Source organism: Aquarana catesbeiana, linkage group LG09 (assembly GCF_042186555.1).
Source record: "Aquarana catesbeiana isolate 2022-GZ linkage group LG09, ASM4218655v1, whole genome shotgun sequence".
Classification (NCBI taxonomy): Eukaryota; Metazoa; Chordata; class Amphibia; order Anura; family Ranidae; genus Aquarana; species Aquarana catesbeiana.
The window spans coordinates 212,047,877-212,073,573 of record NC_133332.1 but is presented as its reverse complement, the minus strand read 5'-3'; the positions used below and the strand labels follow the sequence as shown (position 1 = coordinate 212,073,573).

Sequence of the window (25,697 nt, the reverse complement as noted above, 5' to 3'; positions counted from 1 at the left end):
ATATCCAGTTCGGCTCCAGAGCAATTTTTTTTATTTTTCGCATATATGTAAAAATCTTAATTTTTGGCAATAAAATTATTAAACCCCCAGAACTTTATATATTTTCTGAAAGCCGAGGCCCTGTAGAATAATAGGTGAGAAAGATGTTGTGTAATTTTTTGTTTCACATGATTTTTGCGCAACTGTTTCTTAAACACAAATTTTCTGGAAAAAATATAAAAAAATGAATTTTAGAGCAAAACCACACCATATAATACAATACCCAATTGGGGTTAAAATATAAAAGATGAGGTTGCATCGAGTAAATAGATACCAAACATTCCATGTCTTAAAATTGCATGTGCTCGCAATATCGCCAGAAACGAAAAATCCTCATAGGTGATGCCTCGGTCTCACTGCAGTATCTCTCCCCCAGATGTGTTCCCGGGCTACGGTGAGTGCAAAACAGCCCAGGAACCACGGGAGGGGTACCGAGCGGCCGGCTTTGTGAAGCCAGTCGCTGACTTACAAAACCCACACAGGCTGATGGCTGCTGCTGCCATACAATATATGAAAATTTCTCCCAGTGGGTGGCTCTTTCAGGCCCACTCCATTCACAAAATTCACCCAGTGGGTGGCCCTGTCAGGTCTGCCTTGTTCATTAAGATCCCTTTCACACTGAAGCGCCCCTAAAGCGCCGGTCGTTTCTGCAGTTTTAGCAGGACTTTTCGGGCGCTAGCGGGGCGTTTTATTTTTAAGGTTTTCTGAGCACTTTTAAGACACTTCGGAAGCCCTGCCCATTCATTTCAATGGGCAGGGGCATTTTTGGAGAGCTTTTTACAGCACTCCAAACCCGCCCTCAAAGATGCAAGCACACCACCCGAGTGTGAAAACACTCATGCAAATGAATGGGAGGCAGTTTTTAGGCGCTATTTCTAGCACTGAAACGCCTGAAAACTGCATTAGTGTGTAAAAGGGGTCTAAATGTTGATTATTCAATTGACTTATGTCAAAGGGCCTTCTGGAAATTTTTGGGCTGAACAGCAGCTGCCTTTAATCAGATTTAATACTGTTCCAGCATTTTGACAGATGGTAGAGCCCCCTATTGTCGGTAATGAAACTGTTCAAATTAGTGCGACTCCTACTTATGTGTAATAAAATGGAATGACACAGAAAAAAATATTGAACACGCTAACTGAAATTTATTTAATACTTCGTACAAAATCCTTTGTTGGTAATGACAGCTTCAAGACGCCTCCTGTATGGAGAAACTAGGCGCTTGCATTACTCGGGTGTGATTTTGGTCCATTCTTCCACACAGTCCTCAAATCTTGAAGGTTCCGTGGGCCTCTTCTATGAACTCTGATCTTTGATTTTTCCATAGATTTTCTATTGGATTCAAGTCAGGTGATTGGCTGGGCCATTCTAACAGCTTTATTTTTTTCTTTGTGTTTGGGATCATTGTTTGCTGAAATGTCCACCCTTGTTTCATCTTCATCATCCTGGTAGATGGAAGCAGATTTTTATCAAGAATGTCTTGGTACATTTTTACATATATATATATATATATATAGATGGGATTGTTAGACCAGTTCTAGGGACAGATTGTCATATCTACATCCCTAAGAAACCGATTAGAGCAAAATTAGAGAGAGAACCACTCCCCCATAAGGTGATGGGACTTTCACGGATATGTCACTGTCTCTGAGATAAGCACATACACAGTGGATAATAATAGAATATAGTGTTATTACAAAATTTTCAAAGCATAAAACTCCTTTGACAGTAACATTAAGCCATATAGAAAATTGACCAAAAATGATACTCAATCCATAAAAAGCTTGAAAGATGCTTGTGCGTGCAGTAATCCAACGCGTTTCACAGACTCCTTATCTGCTTCTTCTGGGCAGCTCAACATGCATCTAAATCATTGTTCAAGTTACAAAAACATCATAAGGATAACATTAGTATCATTTACAATTAATTTGTTCATCATATACATATGAAACTTAATAACATTAATAAAATGCTCACCAGATTCTATGACATTGACTCTGTACCAACCAAAGCATCAGAAAAGAACAAAAGGATCCCCATCCGGTAATTGAACGGTGGTGTCAAAATCACCAAACTGGTCTGGTGGGCATCGGATCATATCCAGGGCAAGATGGTTATAAACCAATAGTTATCTACAGAACCAAACATATATATTCAGATGCAAAACCCATTACATCATCATATATGTAGGAGCGTAAAAATAGATATAGACTACATCTACACTGAATACTCAGTAACAGGAGGGGAGGAAGAAAAGGGGGGAAAGAAAAAAAAGAGGGAAAAAGAAAAGGAAAAAAGGGAAAAGAGAGAGAAAAAGGAAAAGGAAGGGGGAAGACGAGAAAAGGAGGGGGAGAAAGGCCAACCGGTGCATATATACAAAGCAGTATATCCCCATTAAATCTACCTAAAACTACCCTAGTTAATGGTTAGGAATAGCTAACTAAAACCTGTGTATCCACCAGGATCACAGGCATAGCAGCATGGAAGCACCCTAGAAATATGACCCCCACTAAAGAGCGGGATCGTATCTATAAAGGTGGAAGTGACAGGGATAGTCAGTGGGACGCATACGACGGTGACGGCGAGGCACGGACTTGAGACTGAGGGGTATCTGTATCACTATCCTCTAAACACAACCATGCACTTTGTCTCTGCTATACCCAGGTAACTAGCAAAGGAACCGGGATGACCCTGAATAATTATGATTAGTTATTGAGGATATTAGCTCTTGACGCTCTTTAGGGGGTGGTTGAGCATCCAGTGTGTCGCTATTTTTATGGCCGCTCTGGGTTTCGGTTGTATTATATACTGGTTTTCAACCAAGTGATACTCCGGGAGAGATAGGGGTCATATTTTTTGGGTGTTTCCATGCTGCTATGCCTGTGATCCTGGTGGATACACATGTTTTGGCTAGCTATTCCAAGCCATTAACTAGGGTAGTTTTAAGTAGATTTAATGGAGATATACTGCTTTGTATATATGGATATCTGCACCGGTTGGCCTATCGCCCCACACCCTGTCTATCTCCTAGAGAGAGAGAGAGAAGAGAGAGAGAGAGAGAGAGAGAGAGAGAGAGAGAGAGAGAGAGAGAGAGAGAGAGAGATTCTGTTTTGTTTTAAAAATAAAACTGGCTATAACTGATTTGAAGAAAACCTGCCATTGGACTACCCTTTTTCCCAAGGAAAGTGATCTTCATTGAGCTAACCCCCCACAATCTAAATTTTTTTTACCTCACAAGCCCTCTTTTTTAGGCTGGGGAATTCAAATTAGACATCAAAACTGGTCAATATAATAAAAGCAGTGCGTTTAAATTAATAGACGAGACAGTTGGTACCAGAAAGTGTTACAGGACTGTCCCATTAATCCACGGCATCTTGTGTCGTGTCAGCGTTCTGATGCACTCTATCCATTCCACCTGCTTCTCGTAAAATAAATAAATCCATGTGAATGGCAGAGTTTGAACGATAAGGCAGAGCAAAAGCCATAGAACTCTATTTTTAATGTATGTGAACTGTAGCCCAGCAAAACCATTAAAACCATTATTTCATTTACAAACCTTGTCAGCCTAGTATGGATCAATGAGAGGGTCCTGAGTGCTTATCAAAGGCAGCACACGGACCATTATCTTCTCAAGAAGTAAAAGAAGATCCTTGCTTGTAGCTGGTCCTTAGAAGCTTTTGGAGTTATGATCTTTATCCAAGGAAATCGCCTTTCATCTTTGCAAATCTTTAATCCAACTGAAAGCCAGCACATCGCTATTCTCCAGAAATAAGATGGGAGCGTGTCATTTTTTTGAGCCATTGAACTGCAAACGCAAAGATGCCCATTGGTTCTGGATACTTACAAGTCCTACAGACAACTGTCTGTATGTGTGTGTATACATCATCGGATGAAATTATTCAGGCTACTTGTAAAGGTTTTTTTTTTTTTCCGTCAGACTAGAACAGTGTATGAAAGTCTCCACTGGAGATATTTGATTAGTGAAAATGTTTTATGTGTTGAAATGGAAGTAGGAGATTCATGAAGTGAACCTGAGCTAAACATGTAGTGGCTCTATTACTTTTTAATGGAACTTTATTACTGCACAAAGAGTTGCGTTCACACAGCCAGTAAAGTGCAGTGATCTGCGACTGTTTGACTAGCCAGCTATTACCTGCAGTAATCGTGGCTGAACACAAACTGCTCCCAGCCACTATAATCTGTCCCAAACCACAGGTAATTACTGGCTGTGCTAATAGTCATGGGCAAGTGGCCACAACTCTTTACACACACCTATCATTCCAAATACAGAAATCTGCATATTCTTGCTGCTGGAATTCATAGGTTGTGTTAATCACCTGTGTAAATGGACCCTTAGTCACTGATCCTGAAAAAGGATGTGAGGCAGGAGTGCTAACTTTACTTATTGCTTGCTTTTTTTGCAGCTCAGTAAAGTATTGAATGCAAGAAAGATCTGGCAGTTTTACTAAAGAGGCCACCAATGGCACATATTTCTTTCAGTACATCTTTCCTTTAAATCTTGTTTCCTAATCATAAGTTACAGGACACAGGTCTCAGTCTTAGACAACTGGGTTATTTACAGCCTTCAGGTGTTTGGGCACTGGCAAACAAAACTGTAAGGATAGCCCCAATATAACCCCTCCTATTTCCAGCAAGTTTCACTTTTTTGCTAGTGTCCATAGGTATACCAAAGTCTTCTCTTTGCACTGATAGAAGCAAACCTTTTTTTTCTTTTTTTCTTCCTAACCTGTTACATGATGATTCTTTTATCAAGCATGCAGCTGCTCAGAGCAACTGCTGTTTCCATTTAACAGCTTTTCAGATCAGTTGTCCCCTTGGTTGTGCCATGGGGGAGTTAGCCGCAGGGTTTACAGTATATAGTTCCAGGGTTGGGACATCACCACCTGGAGTGATCCATCCAAGCAGGGCTGATCCTAGGTTTACAGGCGCCTGGGTGCAGAAATATTTCTGGTGTCCCCACATGGGCATGGTCATCTTACTAACTCCTCCCCTTTACTAATGTTTCTATGGCAACAACTCCACCTCTCCATCTGTAAGCCCCACCACTTTGTTTTATGGCACAGTGTCTGTGTTTGATGGGCACAGTGTCTGTGTTTGATGGCACAGTGGCTGCGTTTTATGGGCACAGTGGCTGTGTTTGATGGGCACAGTGGCTGCATTTGATGGGCACAGTGGCTGCGTTTGATGGGCATAGTAGCTGCTTTTAATGGGAACAGTGGCTGCATTTGGTGGGCACAGTGGCTGCGTTTGGTGGGCACAGTGGCTGCGTTTGATGGGCACAGTGGCTGCGTTTGATGGGCACAGTGGCTACGTTTGATGGGCATAGTAGCTGCTTTTAATGGGCACAGTGGCTGCATTTGGTGGGCACAGTGGCTGCGTTTGATGGGCGTAGTAGCTGCTTTTAATGGGTACAGTGGCTGCGTTTGGTGGGCACAGTGGCTGCATATGATGGGCACAGTGGCTGCGTTTGATTGGCACAGTGGCTGCATTTGATTGGCACAGTGGCTGCGTTTTATGGGCACAGTGGCAGCGTTTGATGCGCACAGTGGCTGTGTTTGGGCACAGTGGCTGTGTTTGGGCACAGTGGCAGTGTTTGATGGGCACAGTGGCAGTGTTTGATGGGCACAGTGGCTGATTTTGATGGGCACAGTGGCTGTGTTTGATGGGCACAGTAGGTGTTTGATGGGCACATTGGCTGCGTTTGGCACAGTAGCTGCATTTGATGGCACAGTGGCTGCGTTTTATGGCACAGTGGCTGCGTTTGATGGGCACAGTGGCTGCGTTTGATGGGCACAGTGGCTGCGTTTGATGGCACAGTGGCTGCGTTTGATGGGCACAGTGGCAGCTTTCGATGGGTACAGTGGGCATTTGATGGGCACAGTGAGCGTTTGATGGGCACAGTGGCTGCTTTTAATGGGCACAAACAACTTACTTCCAAGTTACTTGACCAGCCTGGACGCTGGTGCAGTGCAGGGACAGGGAGTCACTCACTGTGACTCACAGCAAGGCAGGCAGCCGCACCTGAGCAGCTCTGCTCTCTCTCTTCGGGAGCCTGGAGGAGTACTTCAGACCAGGCACGCCACACGAGACACGCTCCGAGTCCACTCCAGCTCTGCTCCCTCTGAGCCACACTGTTTGAAGATGGCAGAGGTGGGCGGAGCTTGTTTACTAGCCGCGGAGGCAGCGCGCAAAGGATACTGGGGCAGCCGAGGCACGCTCAGAATGCTGGGGCGGCCGCTGCCTCTCTGACTGACGCAGATGAGTGCAGTCAGCTTCGGCGCCCCTCTTCTGCAGGCAAATTACAGTGCTGGGGTGCAGTGCACCCCGTGCACACCGCCCAGGATCGGCCCTGCATCCAAGGGTGCTGCTGCGCCAGTCCCTTAATTTGGTGAGCCAGGGCTGCACCTTCTTGGCTACACTGCCCATGTGCCTTCTGTGTGTTTTTGTGGGTGTCTTTTTCATCTGTGCAGCCTTGATCCTGCAAGGACTTACTGAGTAAACACTCACCATTCTAGTCTCCTGGTGTGCAGAAACTGGCACAAGAGTTTGCTTGTCCACTCCTTACCTCTTTCTGACATACAGGCACAGTGATTCTTGGAAGGTTGTCTGGGCTATCTTTGCCTACATTGACTGGTCATAGAAGGCATTCCTCTTCCTACTCCACAGTAAAGATCTTCAGTAACCCTTTGAGGTTTTTTTTTCCTCACTTCATTGGTGGACCATAAGCACAGTGGGAACAGGTTAGTGGGTCTTTCCAGCTGACATTCACCTGACAGCTCAGAGGAGAGGGGTGTTTGCAGCATTGGTCCCAGCACAGAACCCTGGGGAACCCCACTACCCACCCCTGACCATTCTGAGTACTCCCCATTTATCACCACCCTCTGAACTCGCCCTTGTAGCCAGTTTTCAATCCATGTACTCACCCTATGGTCCATGCCAACGGACCTTATTTTGTACAGTAAACGTTTATGGGGAACTGTGTCAAATGCTTTTGCAAAATCCTGATACACCACGTCTACGGGCCTTCCTTTATCTAGATGGCAACTCACCTCCTCATAGAAGGTTAATAGATTGGTTTGGCAAGAACGATTCTTCATGAATCCATGCTGATTACTGCTAATTATATTGTTCTTATTACTAAAATCTTGTATATAGTCCCTTATCATCCCCTCCAAGAGTTTACATACTATTGATGTTAGGCTAACTGGTCTGTAATTCCCAGGGATGTATTTTGGGCCCTTTTTAAATATTGGTGCTACATTGGCTTTTCTCCAATCAGCTGGTACCATTCCAGTCCATAGACTGTCTGTAAAAATTAGGAACAACGGTCTGGCAATCACTTGACTGAGTTCCCTAAGTACCCTCGGATGCAAGCCATCTGGTCCCGGTGATTTATTAGTGTTAAGTTTCTCAAGTCTAATTTTAATTCTGTCCTCTGTTAACCATGGAGGTGCTTCCTGTGTTGTGTCATGAGGATAAACACTGCAGTTTTGGTTACTGAAGCCCCCCGATTCACTTGTGAAGACTGAGGAGAAGAATAAATTCAATACCTTCGCCATCTTCCCATCCTTTGTAACCAGATGTCCTTTCTCATTCTTTATGGGGCCAATATGGTCTGTCCTCCCTTTTTTACTGTTTACATACTTAAAGAATTTCTTGGGATTTTTTTTGCTCTCCTCCGCTATGTGTCTTTCATGTTCTATCTTAGCCGTCCTAATTGCATTCTTTATAAAGTCTGAATGCTGAGGATGATCCCTCAACCTTGTATTTTTTGAAGGCCTTCTCCTTTACTTTTGTATGCATTTTTACATTGGAGTTAAGCCATCCAGGATTTTTGTTCGCTCTTTTAAATTTATTACCCAATGGGATACATTGGCTAATGCCCTTATTTAATATGCTCTTAAAACAAACCCATCTCTCCTCTTTGTTCCTAATATTTTATCCCAATTTATGCCTTTTAGCAAGGTTTGTAGTTTAGGGAAGTTGGCTCTTTTGAAATTCAGTGTCTTTGTGTTCCCTTCATGTTTCCTATTTGTGTGATATATACTGAAACTAATTGACCTGTGATCGCTGTTACCTAAATTGCCCCGTATTTCCACATCCGTGATGAGGTCTGTATTGTTGGTAATCAGTAGATCCAGTAATGTTTTATTTCTAGTTGGTGCGTCTACCATCTGACCCATAAAATTGTCCTGCAAGACATTAAGGAACTGGCGAGCCTTAAATGAATGCGCGGTTCCCTCCGCCCAGTCTATGTCTGGATAATTAAAATCCCCCATTATGATAACACTTCCCATCCTTGCTGCTAATCCAATTTGTGATAGGAGATCCATCTACACTTCCTCCCTCAGGTTAGGGGGCCTATAGCATACTCCCAGTATTATTTTCCCCTTAGCGTCATCCCTTTGGAGCTCTACCCATAAGGATTCCACCTCCTCTGTAGCTCCCTCAGTGACGTCATCTCTCACATTCGCTTGTACATTATTCTTTTTTTTTTTATAAATTCTTTTTATTAATTTTGTAAACAAACATACATTCACATACAGTTTGATTGGCAACATACCAATCGAGCCGACCACGCAGGGCCGATATAACTTCTAACCAACCTTGAGTTCCCCCCTCCCCTAACCCCTCCCCCCACCCACTACCACCCATACAGCAGTCATATAGTAGCACACAGCAAAAATGAAAACTATACATCATAAAATTAAGTTTAAACAAACCATCTTCTCTCAGCTCCCCATGTACACGAGTACAGTGCATTATAGGACAAAGCATTTTAGATGGGTTTTACATATATTAGCACCCAACATCCAGCATGGAACATCAATCCATATCACTCCCTACCTCTTACACTCGCGTATCTTCCTAACTCACTGTATCTGTAGAGTCCAGCCACGCCTGCCAAATCTTCGAGAATTTCTTAGGGCAACCTCTGGCGTGATATGCTGCTCTGTATAACGGGATGACCGAATTTATCAGTTTTTTCCAAAATAATACCGTAGGGGCATTTGTTTTTTTCCAGTTCAGTAATATTGCTTTTCTACCATAAAACAATCCTATATTCAGTAGGGTGCGATGTGCCCGAGTTGGAACCACCTCCTCCACTAGTCCTATCAAACATACTCTAGGTGTTAATGGGATTGGTACACACAATACCTCTGTTAGACATTCTGTTACTTCTGACCAGAATCTTTGAATGTGTGCACAGCTCCAGAAGACGTGTTCTGCGCCCGCTGGGGCATGTGAGCATCGCCAGCATTGATTACTCACTGATGGGTAGATACGGGACAACCTATCCGGGGTGAGATATATCCGATGTAAGAATTTGAAGTGAATTAGGCGATCCCTGGCTGAAACTAGGTGTTTGAATGGATGATCCCACATGTCATCCCAGTCTTCCCCCTGAATATCTGCGATCTCCCCCTCCCATCTCTCTCTACACTTAGTAATTCCTAGGGGGGTTTTATTAAATAGGGATTTGTATACCGTGGACAACGGTTTGGCCAGGTCCTCCTCTATCAACATGGACTCCAAAGATGAAGGAAAATATTCGACCCTTTGCTCTCTCGTTTGTTCTTTAAAAGCGTGTCTCAGTTGTAAGTAACGAAAAAAAAAGGAATTGGGAAGGTCATGCCTAGCCTTTAGCTGATCAAAAGTGCATAGGTCCCCCTCACATGTAATGTCCTGCAAGGTCTTAATGCCTTTACACGCCCAAATCATAGGGTCGGGGAGTGAGAAAAAGTGCGGAAGCTTCGGGTTCATCCATATGGGGGCTGAAGGTGTAATTCCTACGTAACTGGGAGACATTAATGTAGTGGCTACTTCCCAGGCCTTAATTGTTGTTTTCATTGACTCTGTCAGAGGGAGACAGGATTTCGGACCTCTATACAAAGCCAATTTTAAACTTTCGTATGATCCCAGATGTGCAGCCTCCACTACTGTGGCAGAATCACCAGAGTCCGCCGTTAACCACTTCCTAGCGACTACCATCTGTCCGGCAAGAAAATATTGTACATTATTCTTGATATATAGGCATACCCCTCCCCCTTTTTTACCTTCTCTATCCTTGCAGTATAGGGTATACCCTTGAATGTTTGCCAGCCAATCATGAGAGCTGTTGAACCAGGTCTCTGAAATTCCCACAAAATCCGTGTTGGTGTTGGTCACGAGTATAGATGTGCTATGCTAAAGCTCCGCTGGGGTAATCCTTGTTGGGGCAAGCTATGCAGCCGGATCCATTCAAAGTGCCATTAAGGCAAAATTGGATGGTACCCAGGCCCTGTGGTGGAAGAAAGGAGGTTTAGCCCGTAACGCTTCTCTTTGAGAGCTGGACCCTGGGATCCAGTGCTTTGTTTTTTTCAGCCATAAAGCTTCCTGGCAGGGTACTGTACGGGTCCAAGGGAGTGGAACCCCGATAAAAAGGGACCCCGGTCCTTGAAGGTTTAATGGAGCCCGCCGTGAGGGGTGAAGATTGGGTCTGTTTGGTTTTACCACAGAATCCTGCGGCTCCCTCTTCCACCGCCTTAGCACAGCGGTTCTCTGTCTGATCTCCTCCACTCCACCACTCCCCCACTCCCCGATCCCGTCGAATCGGAGGCCCGCACGCACGTGGGAAACAGTCTTTTTTGAAAAGAGGGGGGACGCAGTGGAAAGACGGAGGGGGCGTGGCTTAGCGCAGTGTTGGCGTGCCTCAACGTCCACAGCGCGGGACTGCATAATAAAGCGCTCCATTTGCCAGACTGCAGGCTGACGGAGGGACACAAGAGCAGACGGGGGCATGTGAGTGGTGACATAGGCATTCCCAAGGCATGTTTACTCAGCATCAGGCTGAGTATTAAAAGCAGCGGCAGTTGCTGGACTATTTGCTCAGCAGATTTTTTTCTGGCAGTACCTCTGCGTTTGTGCATAGGACTATGGTTGGCAGAAGGGGAGGTGGAAACACCCCAAAAAAGGGCCCAAAGATGTCTCCCTCAGGCTCTGGGGACCCTAATCTCACCTCTACAATGCCATCATTCCCCTGAAAGACCTGGGGTGGCTGGTCAGGGTGAGCCATCGGGTCCATCAAGTGTTGCAACTGTTTCCAACATTGCAGCCCCTGTCTATATTACTGAGGAGGTTTTTTCCTCAGCTTTGGTGGGATTGGAAGAAATGTTAGTGGCTTTAAATTGCATCTTCCCAGAGTGGGAGAAAACGCAACAGGTCCCCTTCTACCACCCAGAACCCTCAAACAGAGAAACAGTGGGCGGGAGAGGATGAATTCCCCTCAGGGGACCATGAAGAGGCTGATGACTCCTCTTCTGAGGGGACACTTGCAGAAGGACCTCCTTCAGCTTCACAATCTGAAAAATTGCTGGTGCAATCTCTTACTGAAATGGCCCGCTCCACATTTTGCAAATTTTTTATCTAAAGAATGGACACAAGACAAACGAAATACAACATCTCGAGATCATACATGAACAAATTATCATACAATGGGATGAACGAAGTCCCGTGTCATGATCTATCTAATAAAAAGACAGAAATACAACAGTAAATGGAGTACAGCGATCCTGACAATAGGACTGTTTCTAGCCAGGACCCCTATTGAGACTAAAGGGCAACCTATTCCCAGGTTGCACTAGAACTGTCGAGCGGTTCCGTGAGTCTTGCTCCTGTTTTCGGGTTAGTAAAAGAGAGGGACCACGCAGGTCACGGGGCACCAATCAATACCCTCTACAACTACTGTGGTCTAAGTAAGAACAGAGAACAGAAAGTAAGGAGAAGGAATGAGAGAAAGGAAAGCGGGGAGAAGGGGAACAGAGGGGGAAGGGGGAAGAAGAGCATGGGGAAGAGGGGATTGGGACAACCTCAGCACCCCGAGGCAGTACGCGCGCCCCCCCCCCCCGCGCGTATCAAAGAACAAGGTGGTAACGTCAGTCGGTATCTATAGACCAATCTGTATAGTGGGTGGAACTATGTTAATCAGTCGTGTCCCTCCCCAGGAGTGTCTGACCTTCATCTGAAAAGAAGAAGACATTCCAAATGGACCATTTCTTGGTGAAACGTTCATTTTGGTGACGGGCCGAGAGGATTAGATCCTCCATTTTTTTGATTTCTTCAACTTTCCTAACCCATAAACTAATGGGGGGGGCTTGTGTGGATTTCCAGTACAAGGGGATGCAGGCCTTCGCTGCGTCAAGCAGGTGAGGTATTAATGATCGTTTGTATGCTTTCCGAGATTTGTCAGATGCGTGCAACAGAAATAGGGCTGGGTCTGCCTGGACTAAGTATTCAGTGAATTTCTGCAACGTCTGTTGGACAGTTTCCCAAAACCCCTCCAACAGAGGGCAAGACCAGAAAATGTGGAGAATTGTTCCACATTCTCTCTGACATCTCCAACACTGATCTGTGACACCGGAAAACATCTTTTGTAACTTTGCTGGAGTGTTGTACCACCTGGTAATTATTTTATAGTTAGTCTCTTGTGTTTTCGAGCAGATTGAAGATTTAAAAGTGAAGTGGAGAATGTTTTGTTTTTGTCGTGTCAAAAAGGTGCAGTGGAGATCCCTTTCCCATTTTTCCAGGCAACTAAGATGATGGCCATCTAGAGGCGTAACTAGCAACTGATATATGGCCGATAACGTGTGGGACATAGTACCCTCTTCTGAACAGTAGGTCTCTAGGGTGGTTAGATTCTCGTCAGAGCTATTTGGGAGAGGGAGTGATTTAAGAAAATGGCTAAGCTGTTGCGCTCTCCAACAATCTAAATGGAAGGGACCTTCCATATCCATGAGTTCTGTCCTTGACGGCCATCTACCATTAATCAGGAAATGGGAGGCTTGAAAACGACCTGCTGCTCTCATTGCACGGAAGACAGGATCTGTGTAGCCAGGGACAAACTCTGGGTTTCCCAATATCGGATAAAGGGGGGACCTCAATGATACCAGGTCTACTCGCGCAAAGAGTCGAACATATTTGTGTGGTAGTACCTATCAGCGGGTGATTTCTAACGTCTCTTGGTAGTGAATTATGACACCAAGGCGCCCTGGTTAGGGGTATCTCGCATTGAGTCTGTTCTAGATTAGTCCATAATTTCATGGATTGGTGTCGGTTCCAGTCAATTAGTCTTGTTAAGTGAACTGCTTGGTGATACTTACGAAGGTCTGGGACTGCCAGCCCCCCATATTGCTTAGGTAACATAATCTGTCGTCTATTCAGTCGAGGTCTTTTATTGGCCCAGATGAAGTCAAAGAATACCGCTCTGACCTGTTCAAAATATCTAGAGGGTATCTGGATCAGGAGTGCTTGGAAAAGATAGAGAAATTTAGGCAGGATGCACATCTTAAGAATATTGCATCTCCCAAACCACGAATGTAGGCCCGTTTGCCATTTGGTAAGAAGAGCTCTAACTTTAGACAGCAAAGGGGGGAAATTCAGAGAGAAGAGCTGTGAAAGTTTAGTGGGGATATATGTACCGAGATATTTCAAGGCAGAGGTTGTCCATCTAAATTTGAAACTGGACTGGAGGCCTGTGAGATGTTGTGTGGGAATTCCTATGTTCATAGCTTCGGACTTAGTGAAATTAATTTTCAGGTTTGAAAGGTCACCATACGTTTTGAATTCTTTTAGTAGATTTGGAAGAGAGACCAGTGGGTTGGTGAGAGAAAACAACATATCATCCGCGTACGCGGCAATCTTCTGTTGTGAATCTCCCATATCCACCCCAGTGATGTCCGGGTGGGCTCTCACGGTACGCAGAAAAGGTTCCAACGACAGGGCGAAGAGGAGTGGGGATAGGGGACATCCCTGGCGTGTTCCGTTTTTGATTTCAAAGGAATCTGACAGTATCCCACTGGCCCGGACACGTGCCGAAGGAACCCCATACAATGACTTAATCCAGCCCAACATGTTACTGCCAAGGCCTATGTGTTTCAGAATAGCTATCATGAACTGCCAGTTCACCCTGTCGAAGGCCTTCTCCGCGTCCGTGCTTAAAAGAATACAGGGAATTTTATCCTTACTGACTACATGTAGGAGGTTCAAAACCTTAGTGGTATTGTCCCTAGCCTCCCTAGTTGGGACAAAACCAACCTGGTCTAGGTGGATCAAGGAAGGGAGGTGGGATTGGATCCTAGTAGAGAGTATTTTGGTAAAAATTTTTAAATCTGTATTTAGGAGAGAGATTGGTCTGTAGCTACCACACAGGGTTGGGTCTTTCCCTTCCTTAGGAATCACTGTGATGTGTGCCGATAGAGAGTCACGGGGGTAGTTTATATCGGAGCCTATAGAATTGAAAAATTTATGCATGAAATTCACAAGGGAATGGAGTAGTGTTTTAAAGTATTGTGCGGTGAGTCCGTCCAGCCCTGGGGCTTTACCTAGCTTAGACATCCTGACTGCTAATTGTATCTCTTCTGTGGAAATCGGTTCCTCAAGTAGGTCTCCTATTTCCCCGGAAAGTTTGGGCATGCCCGAGCTAATGAGATAGTCTTCAATCCGAGAGAGCTGGGGAGCTGGAGTTTGCAGGTTGTAGAGAGTCGCATAGAACTCCTTGAATTCTCTGACTATGTTGCGGGGAAGTGTGGTCTTCTGGCCTTTAGAGGTCCTAATGTGCGGTATGTAATTAGCCAATACTTGTTCCCTTAGAGACCTGGCCAGAAGTTTGCCACATTTGTTACCAGACTCATACGAAATCCGGCGACATATTTGAATCGCGGCTTTAGCTCTAAATTGCATTAGATCGGTAATTTTGTTACGAAGTGTCAGGATTTCGGCCTCTAGAGATGGGGTCTGAGCATGTTTGTGTCGGGCTTCGGCAAGGCTCAGCTGATTTAAGAGCGAGGTCATCTGCTCCGCCCGTTGTTTCTTTATGCGTGAACCATGCTTGATAAGTACACCCCGGATCACGGCCTTGTGGGCTTCCCAGACGATGCCGGGGTTGCTATCAGGGGTATCATTAGTTTGGAAGTAAAAGTCCAGCTCCCTAACTACATCCCGAAGAATCTCTTTGTCTTGTAGGAGACTCTCATATAATCTCCAGGTTCTTGTTTTGGAGGTAAAAATGTCAGTCAGGGCATAGGTCAATAAAACAGGGGCATGGTCAGACCATGTAATCGAGCCAATGGAAGACTCTCTGACAGCGTGTAGTTGGGAATGGGGGAGCAGGAAGTAATCGATTCTCGAGTATTGCTTGTGTGCCGTTGAATAAAAGGTGTAGTCCCTTTCAGTGGGATGGGTGAGTCTCCAGGTATCAATTAGCTGAGCTTTATGTAGTGTACGCACAATGCGTTTCCTAACACAGGGGGCAATAGAGGAATGTCCCACTGATGTATCCTCTGAAGGGATCAGTGGTACATTGAAGTCTCCTCCCAGTATTGTCTGGCCTTTGACAAATTCTAGCAGGGTGTCAATCATCTTAGAGATAAAATGATCTTGCCCAGTGTTCGGGACATAAACATTAACCAGAGTCACTTCCACTCCTCCGATTTTTCCTCTGAGGAACAGAAAGCGTCCCTCTGGGTCCGCCCTCATATCCTCAAAGAACCATGGGACTGAGCGAGAGATAAGAATGGATACTCCTTTAGATTTGCTATTTCCGTTAGTGGAGTGGTATTCCTTCGGGAAGAATTTGTTTTGCAATAAAGGAAAGTTATTTTCCTTAAAATGTGTCTCCTGGATGAACGCCAGGTCAGTCTTCAGTCGGTGTAAGTCTTGAAATAGCATACGCCTTTTTTCCGGCACGTGTAGGCCTCTTGCATTAAGCGAGAGCACGCGCACCGCCTCCATGACCCAGGGCCCTCTTAAAAAACAAGGGAGGGATGGGGGGGGGAGGAAGGAGAAGGAAGGGGAGGAGGGGAGGTGGAAGACTAGTAGGTAGGGGAAAGCTAGGAGAAGAAAGGTGAAAGCAGAAGGATAGAGAGGAGAGAAGAGAAGCAGGTATGAACAAACACCTCAGAAGGGTATTGTAGTACTAAAGTAGAAAGCTAAGACGCTCACCAGAGCAATTCTGGTTATCGAGCGCAGGCCTAGATGGGGTTGTGGAAAGCAGTGACCAGCGAGAAACTCACTAATCCTCCCCCCATCCGCTATATAACAAATTATAGAAAAAAAAAACAATTATGTGTGTTGACGGTGAACACATAGAGGCATATCGGTCAAATTCCAAAGAAGGAAATTTAAGACACATTTAAGCTATGGCAGTATAACATAAATCTGACATTTGCTCGTCTTAATAAGGAACTATTAACTTGTGCTCCTACACATCTCAAGTCAGAAACAATTAAAACATAAAAGAAAATTAATAACAACACCCAAAATATGGACCCCATCCACCCCCTATGTGTGCTAGGCAGGAATAGGTACTTCCCTGAAACGTTGCTAGTCGCTCACCATTGGGCTTATCAGAGTGTTGCGAAAATGGCTACCCTCATATAACTGTGGGGACAGAAATGTGAGATAAGTGTAAACTGTCAGGTCACATGTTAATCCCATATGTCTGCAGCGCCGTGGGCATCCCCTCCTCCCCTCCCATTAGTGGTGCATAAAACACCAATCTATCCTCCTAGTGTGTATATCCCTTATGGGAATCCAGGCTCATCCATCACAGGCGACTCTCCCCCCCCCCCCCAGACCAATGTCATTGTAAGCAGGGGGAGGGGGAAACAACCCACCCCGGCATTCACCTGCTGCAACTCATGTCATATCCTCAGTGACAGTCAGAAACATACACATAGTAACTTACTCATAAGCACACCATTAGGTCTGTGGTTCCCATCTGATATGACAAAACAAAATGTGTATAACAGGCATGGCGGGGAGGTAAGGGAGACCCACCAGGTAAAGTGCGGGAGGTCATATCTAAAGGAGGTACCTAACTTTATATCCTCCCCAGGGTCCGGGATTTTCTCTAGTGAACATAGAGGCTCTCTCCCTACTCTTCAGCCTCAGCATACTTTCTCAACGGCAGTCAGTGAGAGGCTCCAGGGCAGGAGAATGTCCACTGCGTTCAAAGCTCACGGTATGTGTAAGGCACAAAACCCTATGTCCAGGCACTGATGCAGTGTGTAAGGGGTGCTCCTGAAGCAACAGTGAGGTTACAGTTTCCAATACACCTGATCACACATACCTCCTGGCTTCAAGCTAAATCCAGCATGTCTCCAAATCTCCAGTACCGCGGCCGTTGCTCACTTTGAGAGTCCCGCCGTTTGTTAACAGAGTGGACACATGTACCGCAGCAAAGGCACTTTCGGAAGGTGAGGCATGTTTGCCTCTAGGTGAGATTGTAGTCTTCTCTGATGTGGCATGGAAGGGAATGACGCCTCAAACCCATCTGAGGTAGGGGGTGTTAGGGTCCAGCAATCAAAAATAACAAAGAATCAGATGTGTGCGGAGAACACAATGGAAAAGCTCACAGAAGCATAGCTTATGATTCCCGGGTGTCATCAGCGGAAGGAGAGCGTGCTCTTCTTCTGTTCCGTTGTCGGCGAGGAGGTTGAGGAAACTGTTGAGCAGAGGATCCAGGGCGACCTGAGGTACGGGGCAAGATGGTCAGCCAGTTCTGTACATGTATGGGCTCTACTCCCAGGAAGGCAAAGAGAGCTGGTAGGTCTGCGGGTGTACGCAGCGTGAAGACAGCATTCACTTTGCGAAAACTAACCGCCAGGGGGTATCCCCAACGATAGGTGCAGTCCTGTCTCCTGGCCAGATCCAGAAGGGGTCTTAACATGGCTCTTCTTTGCAGTGTGGCTCTAGGGAGATCCGGGAGAATCTTAATTGTGGCGCCATCAAATTCTATGGCCCCATGCTTCCAGGCCCTGCGCAGAATAAGCTCCTTCTGGTTGTAGTGATGTATCCTGCACAGCACATCCCTTGGCCTGGCAGGGTCTGTCGATTTAGGTCCCAGTGTTCTGTGTACCCGGTCCATTTCCACGGACGGTGGGGAAGGGCTCATAATGTTTTGACAAATAGCTGACACAGTAGCTGCCAAGTCCTCCGCCCCGGTTGCCTCCAGTATGCCCCGTAGCCGAAGGTTATTGCGTCGGCTACTGTCTTCAAGATCCTCTAAATGAAGTTGCAAGTCGATAGCTGTGGCATCTTGAGATTCTTGAGAGCGTTCCAGTGCTTCAATCCTGTGAGTTAAAGCTGAGATCGTAGCCTCCCCAGAGTCAACCCTGTCTGTGAGCGCATGCAGGTCAGTTCTCACTTCTTGAATGTCCCTATTGTGCGCCTCTTCAATGCGGAGGATGAGGCCTTCAGTGTCTGCTTTGGTCGGGAGGGATTGAAGGATCGTTCGAATATTGTCCGGCATGTCCCTCGACCTAGGAGAGGTTTCAGCCATGTTTGTGGGATTTATAATGGGAATCTCTGAGGCTGAGTCTGTATTATCAGACAGTAAAGTGGGTCTCAGTGAGTCCGGGGCACTATCTTCCGTCAGACTACGCACACGTGGGGCTGCAATAATGGCGCCTGGCGACACTCTCTGTGAACCTCTGAAGTATCGCTGAATGCCACTGCTCGGGGTAGAGGGACGGTTACCTCCAGCTGACGATCTTGTCCGGTAAAGTCTAGTAGTTAACATGCCTCTCTGACACGCATGGAACACTGTCAATTCAGCGGGATATGGCGGGGTGATCAGGAGCTCTCTTCAGATGCGTCCTCACTCGGCCATTGCTAAACCACGCCCCTCCCGCTCCACATTTTAAGCTACCCTTAACTGAGTCGGCTGGAAAGCCCACTTCTTGTTTGGGTTCGCTAAAACCTCCTTAAGCTTTGCATGCCTTTCCTGTCCATTCATTGCTGGAACAGCTTATGTATTCTGAGATCACCCAGATTAGCATTTTTTTCCTCCTAAAAAATTCTCAGCACTTTATCCCATGGAGGAAAAATTCACTAAAAAAGTGGGAGATACCAGCAATTGACTCTGCTATATCCTCTGTGAATAAAAGTTTGACTTGTCTAGTTGACAGCACTCAAATGCGTAGGGATCCAACTGATAAGAAATTGGAATTCGTGTTAAAAAACGCATTTTCTTTGGCATGTTCAGTGACTCAGCCTGCAGTGGTGGCAATTGGTGTATGTCAATCCTTGAAAGACCAGTTGAGACAGGTGCTCAAGGTTATCCCTGATCAGCAGGCCCAGGATTTAGCCAAGCTGCCAAGGGCTTTATGTTTTGCAATTGACGCTATGAGAGATTCTATTCTTCAGGCCTTATGCATAGAATCTTATGGTTGAAAAATTAGTCAGCCAAAGCGCCATGCAAAAAACTCCTGGCTAGTTTTGCTTTCCACGGTGAACGGCTGTTTGGGGATGATTTGGACAAATACATCCAAAAAATTTCAAGTGGAAAAAGTACCCTTTTGCCAGTTAAGAAAAGGAGTAAACGTCCTTCATTTAAACTGGCTCTTTCTCCAGTGCCAGGGGCATCAGCCTCCAGGCAGTCACAACGGCCTCCACCATGAGGTTCAAGAGGTAAACCTCAGGGTCAACCCCAGTGACAAGAGAAGTCCTGGGGAAGGAAACCTACAAGACAAAATACTAAATCCCTTTTATGAAGGAGCACCCCCGCTTGCTCGAGTGGGGGGAAGACTTCTGCAGTTCTCAAGGATCTGGCAGGAGGAGTTTCGAGACAGATGGGTGGTCTCCACAATAGTTCTAGGCTACAAGCTAGAGTTCCGTAAGTTCCCGTCACCTTGTTTTCTCAGATCAAACATCCCCAAAGATCCAGAGAAAAAGAAGTCTCTCTTTCAAGCATTGGACCATCTTTTGTCTCAAAAAGTGATCATGGTGGTGCCCATGGAAGAGCAGGGGTTGGGGTTCAAACCTTTTCACGGTGCCAAAACCAAATGGAGATGTCAGACCCATTCTAGATCTCAAAGATCTAAACCGGTTCCTGAATATCCGCTCTTTTCGCATGGAATCAATCCGATCAGTTGTCTCCATCCTACAAGGAGGAGAACTTGTGGCGTCAATCGACATCAAGGATGGATACCTCCATGTGCCTATTTTCCCCGCTCACCAGAAATATCTATGTTTCGAGGTAGAAAAACTCCATTTTCAGTTTGTAGCTCTGCCTTTCAGTCTATCTACTGCACCTCGGGTGTTTACAAAGGACCTGGCCCCTCCTCTGGCCAGATTAAGGGCTCAAGGTATAACAATTGTAGCTTACCTAGACGACCTGCTCTTGATAGACCGGTCAGTAGCCCACTTAGACCAAAGCATGATCACCACAGTCAACTACCGGGAATACCTAGGTTGGATTCTCAACCTAGAGAGATCTTCTTTAAAACCATCAAGGAGACTAGAGTACTTGGGTCTGATCATAGATACAGCTCAGAAAAGGGTATTTTTGCCCCAGACAAAGATCAGAGTTGAGACTAGAGTACTTGGGTCTGATCATAGATACAGCTCAGAACAGGGTATTTTTGCCCCAAACAAAGATCAGAGCTGATTCAGGTGGTCAGAGCAAAGAAGAATCCTATACGCCTTTGCATGAGGTTGTTGCGAAAGATGGTGGCTTCATTTGAAGCTGTTCCTTATGTCCAGTTTCATTCGAGACTACTGCAAAACAGTATCCTATCGGCTTGGGACAAGAAGGTCCAAGCTCTAGATTTCGCAATACGTCTGTCTCCAAAGGTGCGCCAGAGCCTCAGTTGGTGGTGGATAACCAAAAATCTGCAGAAGGGGAAATCCTTCTTACCAGTTACCTGGAAGGTGGTAACAACAGATGCCAGCCTTTCAGGTTGGGAAGCAGTCCTGGAGGAGGCGACTGTCCAAGGGAAATGGTCCGGAACTGAAAGGACCTTGCCCATCAACATTCTAGGGATTCGGGCAGCGCGCTTGGCCCTGAGGGCCTGGACGTTCAGGTTGCTGAATTGTCCTGTCAGGATCCAATCCAACAATGCCACAGCAGTGGCCTATATCAATCACCAAGGGGGCACCAGAAGTCATGCAGCCCAGGGAGAGGTGAACCATATCCTAGCCTGGGCAGAAAAGCATGTGCCGTGCATATCGGCAATCTTCATTCCAGAGAATTGGTAGACGGGCAACTTGAGTCGCAAGCAGTTGTTCCCGGGGGTTATATGCCAAAGATGGGGGGTCCTGGATGTAGATCTGTTTGCATCCAGGTTCAACAGCAAAGTAGACAACTCTGTGTCAAGTACAAGGGATCCACTCGCATGCGGAACAGATGTCCTGGTGATCCGTTTTCATTAATTTATGCATTCCCTCCTATTCAGCTGCTAGTACAACTTCTTCACAGGATCATGCAGGGAAGGAAGTCGGTAATTCTTGTGGCCCCAGCGTGGCCCAGAAGATCTTGGTCTGCAGAGATTGTAAGGATGGCGGTAGGGGACCCATGGACCCTACTACCATGTCCAGACCTGCTATTCTATCCTACCTTACAAACACTAAATTTAACGGTTTGGCTATTATAACCCACATTCTCAAGAATCATGGGCTTTCAGGGTCAGTGATATCTACCTTGGTTAATGCAAGGAGGCTAGCTTCCAGAGTCATTTATATAGCGTCTGGAAGGTATATGTTTCCTGGTGTGAATCCAGGGGTTGGCATCCTAGAAAATATGTCATGGGTAGAATTCTTGCCTTTCTGCAACTAGGGTTAGAGATGAAGCTGGCCTTGAGTACCATCAAAGGCCAGGTCTCGGCCCTATCGATATTGTTCCAATGACCACTTGCTTCGCATTCCTTGGTCTGTAGTTTTATACAAGGGGTAGCACGGCTTAATCCGCCGCTTAGGTCACCCTTGAAACCTTGGGACTTGAATTTAGTTCTGTCGGTATTACAAAAATAGTCTTTTGAGCTGATACAACATACTCCCTTGATCCTTTTGACAAGGAAATTAGTTTTTCTGGTTGCTATTTCTTCTATAAGAAGAATATCAGAGTTAGCTGCTCTTTCTTGTAAAGAACTGTATTTAATTATTCACAAATATAAGGTGGTATTGCTTCCTCATCCTAGCTTTCTGCCGAAGGTAGTGTCAGGTTTTCATCTAAACCAGTATATTGTTCTACCTTCATTTTTTCCAGAACCCTGTTCTACGGAAGAAAAGTTTCTACATTCTCTTGATGTAGTAAGAGCAGTCAAAGTCTACTTGAAGACGACTGCTCAGATTTGAAAAACGGTTGTTTTGTTTGTGTTGCCTGAAGGTCCTAGAAAAGGACAGGCAGCATCGAAGTCTACTATTTCTAAGTGGATTCAGCAAGTAATTGTTCAAGCTTATGGTTTGAGGAGGAAGATTCCACCTTTTCAAATCAAAGCGCACTCCACCAGGGCTGTTAGTGCTTCATGGGCAGTGCATCACCAAGCCTCCATGGCTCAAGTCTGCGGGGCCGCAACTTGGTCTTCAGTCCATACATTCAACAGATTCTGTCAGGTGGATGTAAAAAGGCATGAGGATATCGCCTTTGGGCAGCAGTATAGGTCCTCAGGTCTGATGGTGCCCTACTTTTGTTTGTGTCTCCCTCCCCTCAGATAACTATGTGGGATGTCCCAGAGCAATGCTATTACTATGGCTCTGTGTCCCGTGATGTACAATAAAGAAAATAGGATTTTTATAACAAGTACACCAGAAGAGAGGAGTTAAAGGCCATCCTAGAAAGCCTTAAGCTCCTGAAGCGAAGAAGAACTCCTTTTGATTCTCTTGGGCATCCTGGTCTAAGTGCAAGCCCAGCTTACAGTTCTGCTACAAGACCTGGATGTCCAAGTCCACCAAATCTGGGAAGAAGCCTTCCTCACAATGAGGAGGTACCCCCCACTTGTCAGGATGAGGGGAAGCTTGTTGGCCTTCTCAGCCATCTGGGCTCTGGATATATTGTATATACGGATCTAGAACTTTGACTCTCGGGGCTACAAGATAGTATTCTGGTCCTTATTTTCACCCTGCTTCATGCTTTCAAGCCTGCTACCCTTTCACAGAACAGGGTGGAACTTCACGTTGCTCTCCAGTAACTCCTTTTGCAGTGGGGCATGACTTCCTTCTGAAGGAACAGTCAGTGAAGGCCTTGTCAGCAAATGTCCATTGGATGGGGCAGACTCTGAAGAGGTGCTGGAACCAATCCAGCACTTGGTGTATCTGGGCTAGATCCTGGACATGGCCTAGTCTAATGTTTTCCCTCATGTGGACAAGCTCCTGACCCTTCACACCCGTGTTCAGGAAGCCCAACCATTCACGTTTGTATGAGGGTCTTAGGACTGATGGTGGTGTGCTTTGAGGCAGTACCATACACCCAAATTTACTTTAGAACACTGCAACTCAGAATTTTGGTTGTGTGGGACAAAAAGTCTCTGGATTGTCTCATTTGCCTGATTAGCTGAACAAGGCTTTCCTTGCATGGTGGATTTTCAGTCCAGTGGTAAAATCGGGGAATTATTTTTTCCCTGTATGTTGGAGGGTGCTCATGACGGATGCAAGCCTGTTGGACTGGGACAAAGTTTTTGGCATCCTTTTGGTTCAAGGAGCTTGATTGCAGTACCATCAGAAACCCAGCTTTGGATCAGCAACCTGGAGCTCAGGGCGATTCAATTGTCACCCCAATGCTGGATCTCCCATCTTTAAGACCACCCAACCAGGATTACAACCTCATGGCAGTGGCTTACAGCAACCATCAAGGGGGCACAAGAAAACTTGCAGCTCAAATTGAGGCAGATGTAATTTTGACTTGGCAGAACGCTTCATGTACTGTACATTCCAGGCATTCATCAGAGTCTGGTCCCAGCGGAATGGTCTCTTTACCCAGAGGTGTTTCACAACCTCTGTTGCAGGTCAGAGACCTAAGCTTAGAGTCACTGGCATAATGTAACTAAAATGGAAGTTGAAGTACCACACCACTGCTAAGAGGTCCAGATACAACTGTATTGCAATAAGTCAGGAGGACAATCCTAATAGTAGCCAGTGCGTTTCAGGGCTCCAAAAATGGCCCTCTTCATTAGGGCAAGAAATATTATAAAGACATCTACATATCAATAAAATATCCCCTCTTTTTAGGGATCCAATAGCCAATGGTATTAGATGTATACATTTTTTTGTCAGGTAATGTTGAATAATCAACATACAAGAACCTCAGACAAACATCAAAATCAGAATAATAAAACATATTATTATTATTATAATACAGGATTTATATAGCGCCAACAGTTTGCACAGCGCTTTACAACATGAGGGCAGACAGTACACTTACAATACAAATCCATACAGGAGGGATCAGAGAGCCCTGCTCGTTAGAGCTCACAATCTAGAAGGGAGGGTCAAGTGTTAACAAAAGGTAATAACTATGGGGGACGAGCTGATGGAAAAAATGAAAATACAGTTGTTAGGTGTGGGTAGGATAGGCTTCTCTGAAGAGAAGGGTTTTCAGGGATCGTCTAAAAGCTAATAAAGTAGGAGATATGCGGACAGATTGGGGTAGGGCATTCCATAGGATTGGAGAGGCTTTGGAAAAGTCCTGGAGGCGAGCATGGGAGGAGGTGACGAGGGAGCTAGAGAGCAGGAGGTCTTGAAAGGAACAAAGAGAACGAGTAGGTTGGTATTTAGAGACTAAGCTAGTGATGTAGCTGGGGGCGAAATTGTGGATGGCTTTGTACGTAGTTGTTAGAATTTTGAATTTAATTCTTTGGCCGAGCGGAAGCCAGTGGAGGGATTGACAGAGAGGAGTGGCAGACACAGAGCGATTGGTAAGGTGGATGAGTCTGGCAGCGGCATTCATGATAGATTGAAGAGGTGATAGACTATGTAGAAGCAAGCCAATGAGAAGGGAGTTGCAGTAGTCGAGGCAAGAGATGACAAGCGAGTGAATTAAGAGCTTTGTTGTGTCATTGGTTAGAAAGGGGCGTATTTTGGAAATGTTGCGGAGGTTGAGGCGGCAGGATTTGGACAGTGATTGGATGTGTTGCTTGAAGGAGAGTTCAGAGTCTAGGACTACACCTAGAACCTTGGCATGTGGGGATGGGCTTATAGTTGTGCCACCGTTTTTGACAGAGAGATCAGGGGAAGGGGCATATGGGGGAGGAAAAATTATAAGTTCAGTTTTGGATAGATTGAGTTTGAGGAAGTGGTGTGACATCCAGACTGATATATCTGATAGTAATACTTGAGGAGATAGAGGGAGTGAGCTGAGGGGTAGAGAAATAGCTTTGGGTGTCGTCAGCGTAGAGGTGGTATTGGAAGCCATGGGAGGCTATCAGTTGACCCAGGGAGGCGGTGTAGATTGAAAATAGGAGAGGTCCAAGAACAGAACCCTGGGGGACCCCAACAGAGAAAGGAAGAGGAGAGGAGGAAGTAGAGTTATAAGAAACACTAAAGGTGTGGTTGGATAAGTAGGAAGAGAACCAGCGAAGTGTACAGTCACGGAGACCAAAGGCGTGTAGTTTTTTGAGCAGGAGGGGGTGGTCAACCGTATCAAAGGCAGCAGAGAGGTCCAGGAGTAGGAGTACAGAATAGTGTCGATTGGTTTTGGCTGCTAGTAGATCGTTTGTTAGTTTTAGGAGAGCAGTTTCTGTGGAGTGTTGAGGACGAAATCCAGACTGAAGGGGATCAAGAAGGTTATTGTCAGTGAGGTGGACGCTCAGTCGGTTGTAGACCAGACATTCGAGGAGTTTGGATAAGAAGGGGAGCAAGGAGATGGGGCGTGGTTGTTAAGATTGGAT

General features: G+C 45.7%; 1 protein-coding gene across 1 annotated transcript in view; it reads right to left on the bottom strand.

The window, feature by feature from the left end:
* Positions 1-1,186: 1,186 nt before the first annotated feature.
* The window catches only part of GPSM1 (G protein signaling modulator 1), an 811,168-nt gene continuing 786,657 nt past the window's right edge, over positions 1,187-25,697 (bottom strand). Inside the window, exon 14 of the mRNA XM_073599651.1 lies at positions 1,187-1,481. Within this exon, the coding sequence (XP_073455752.1) occupies positions 1,383-1,481 (99 nt within the window). The 3' untranslated portion in view covers positions 1,187-1,382. The remainder of the gene's footprint in view (positions 1,482-25,697) is intronic.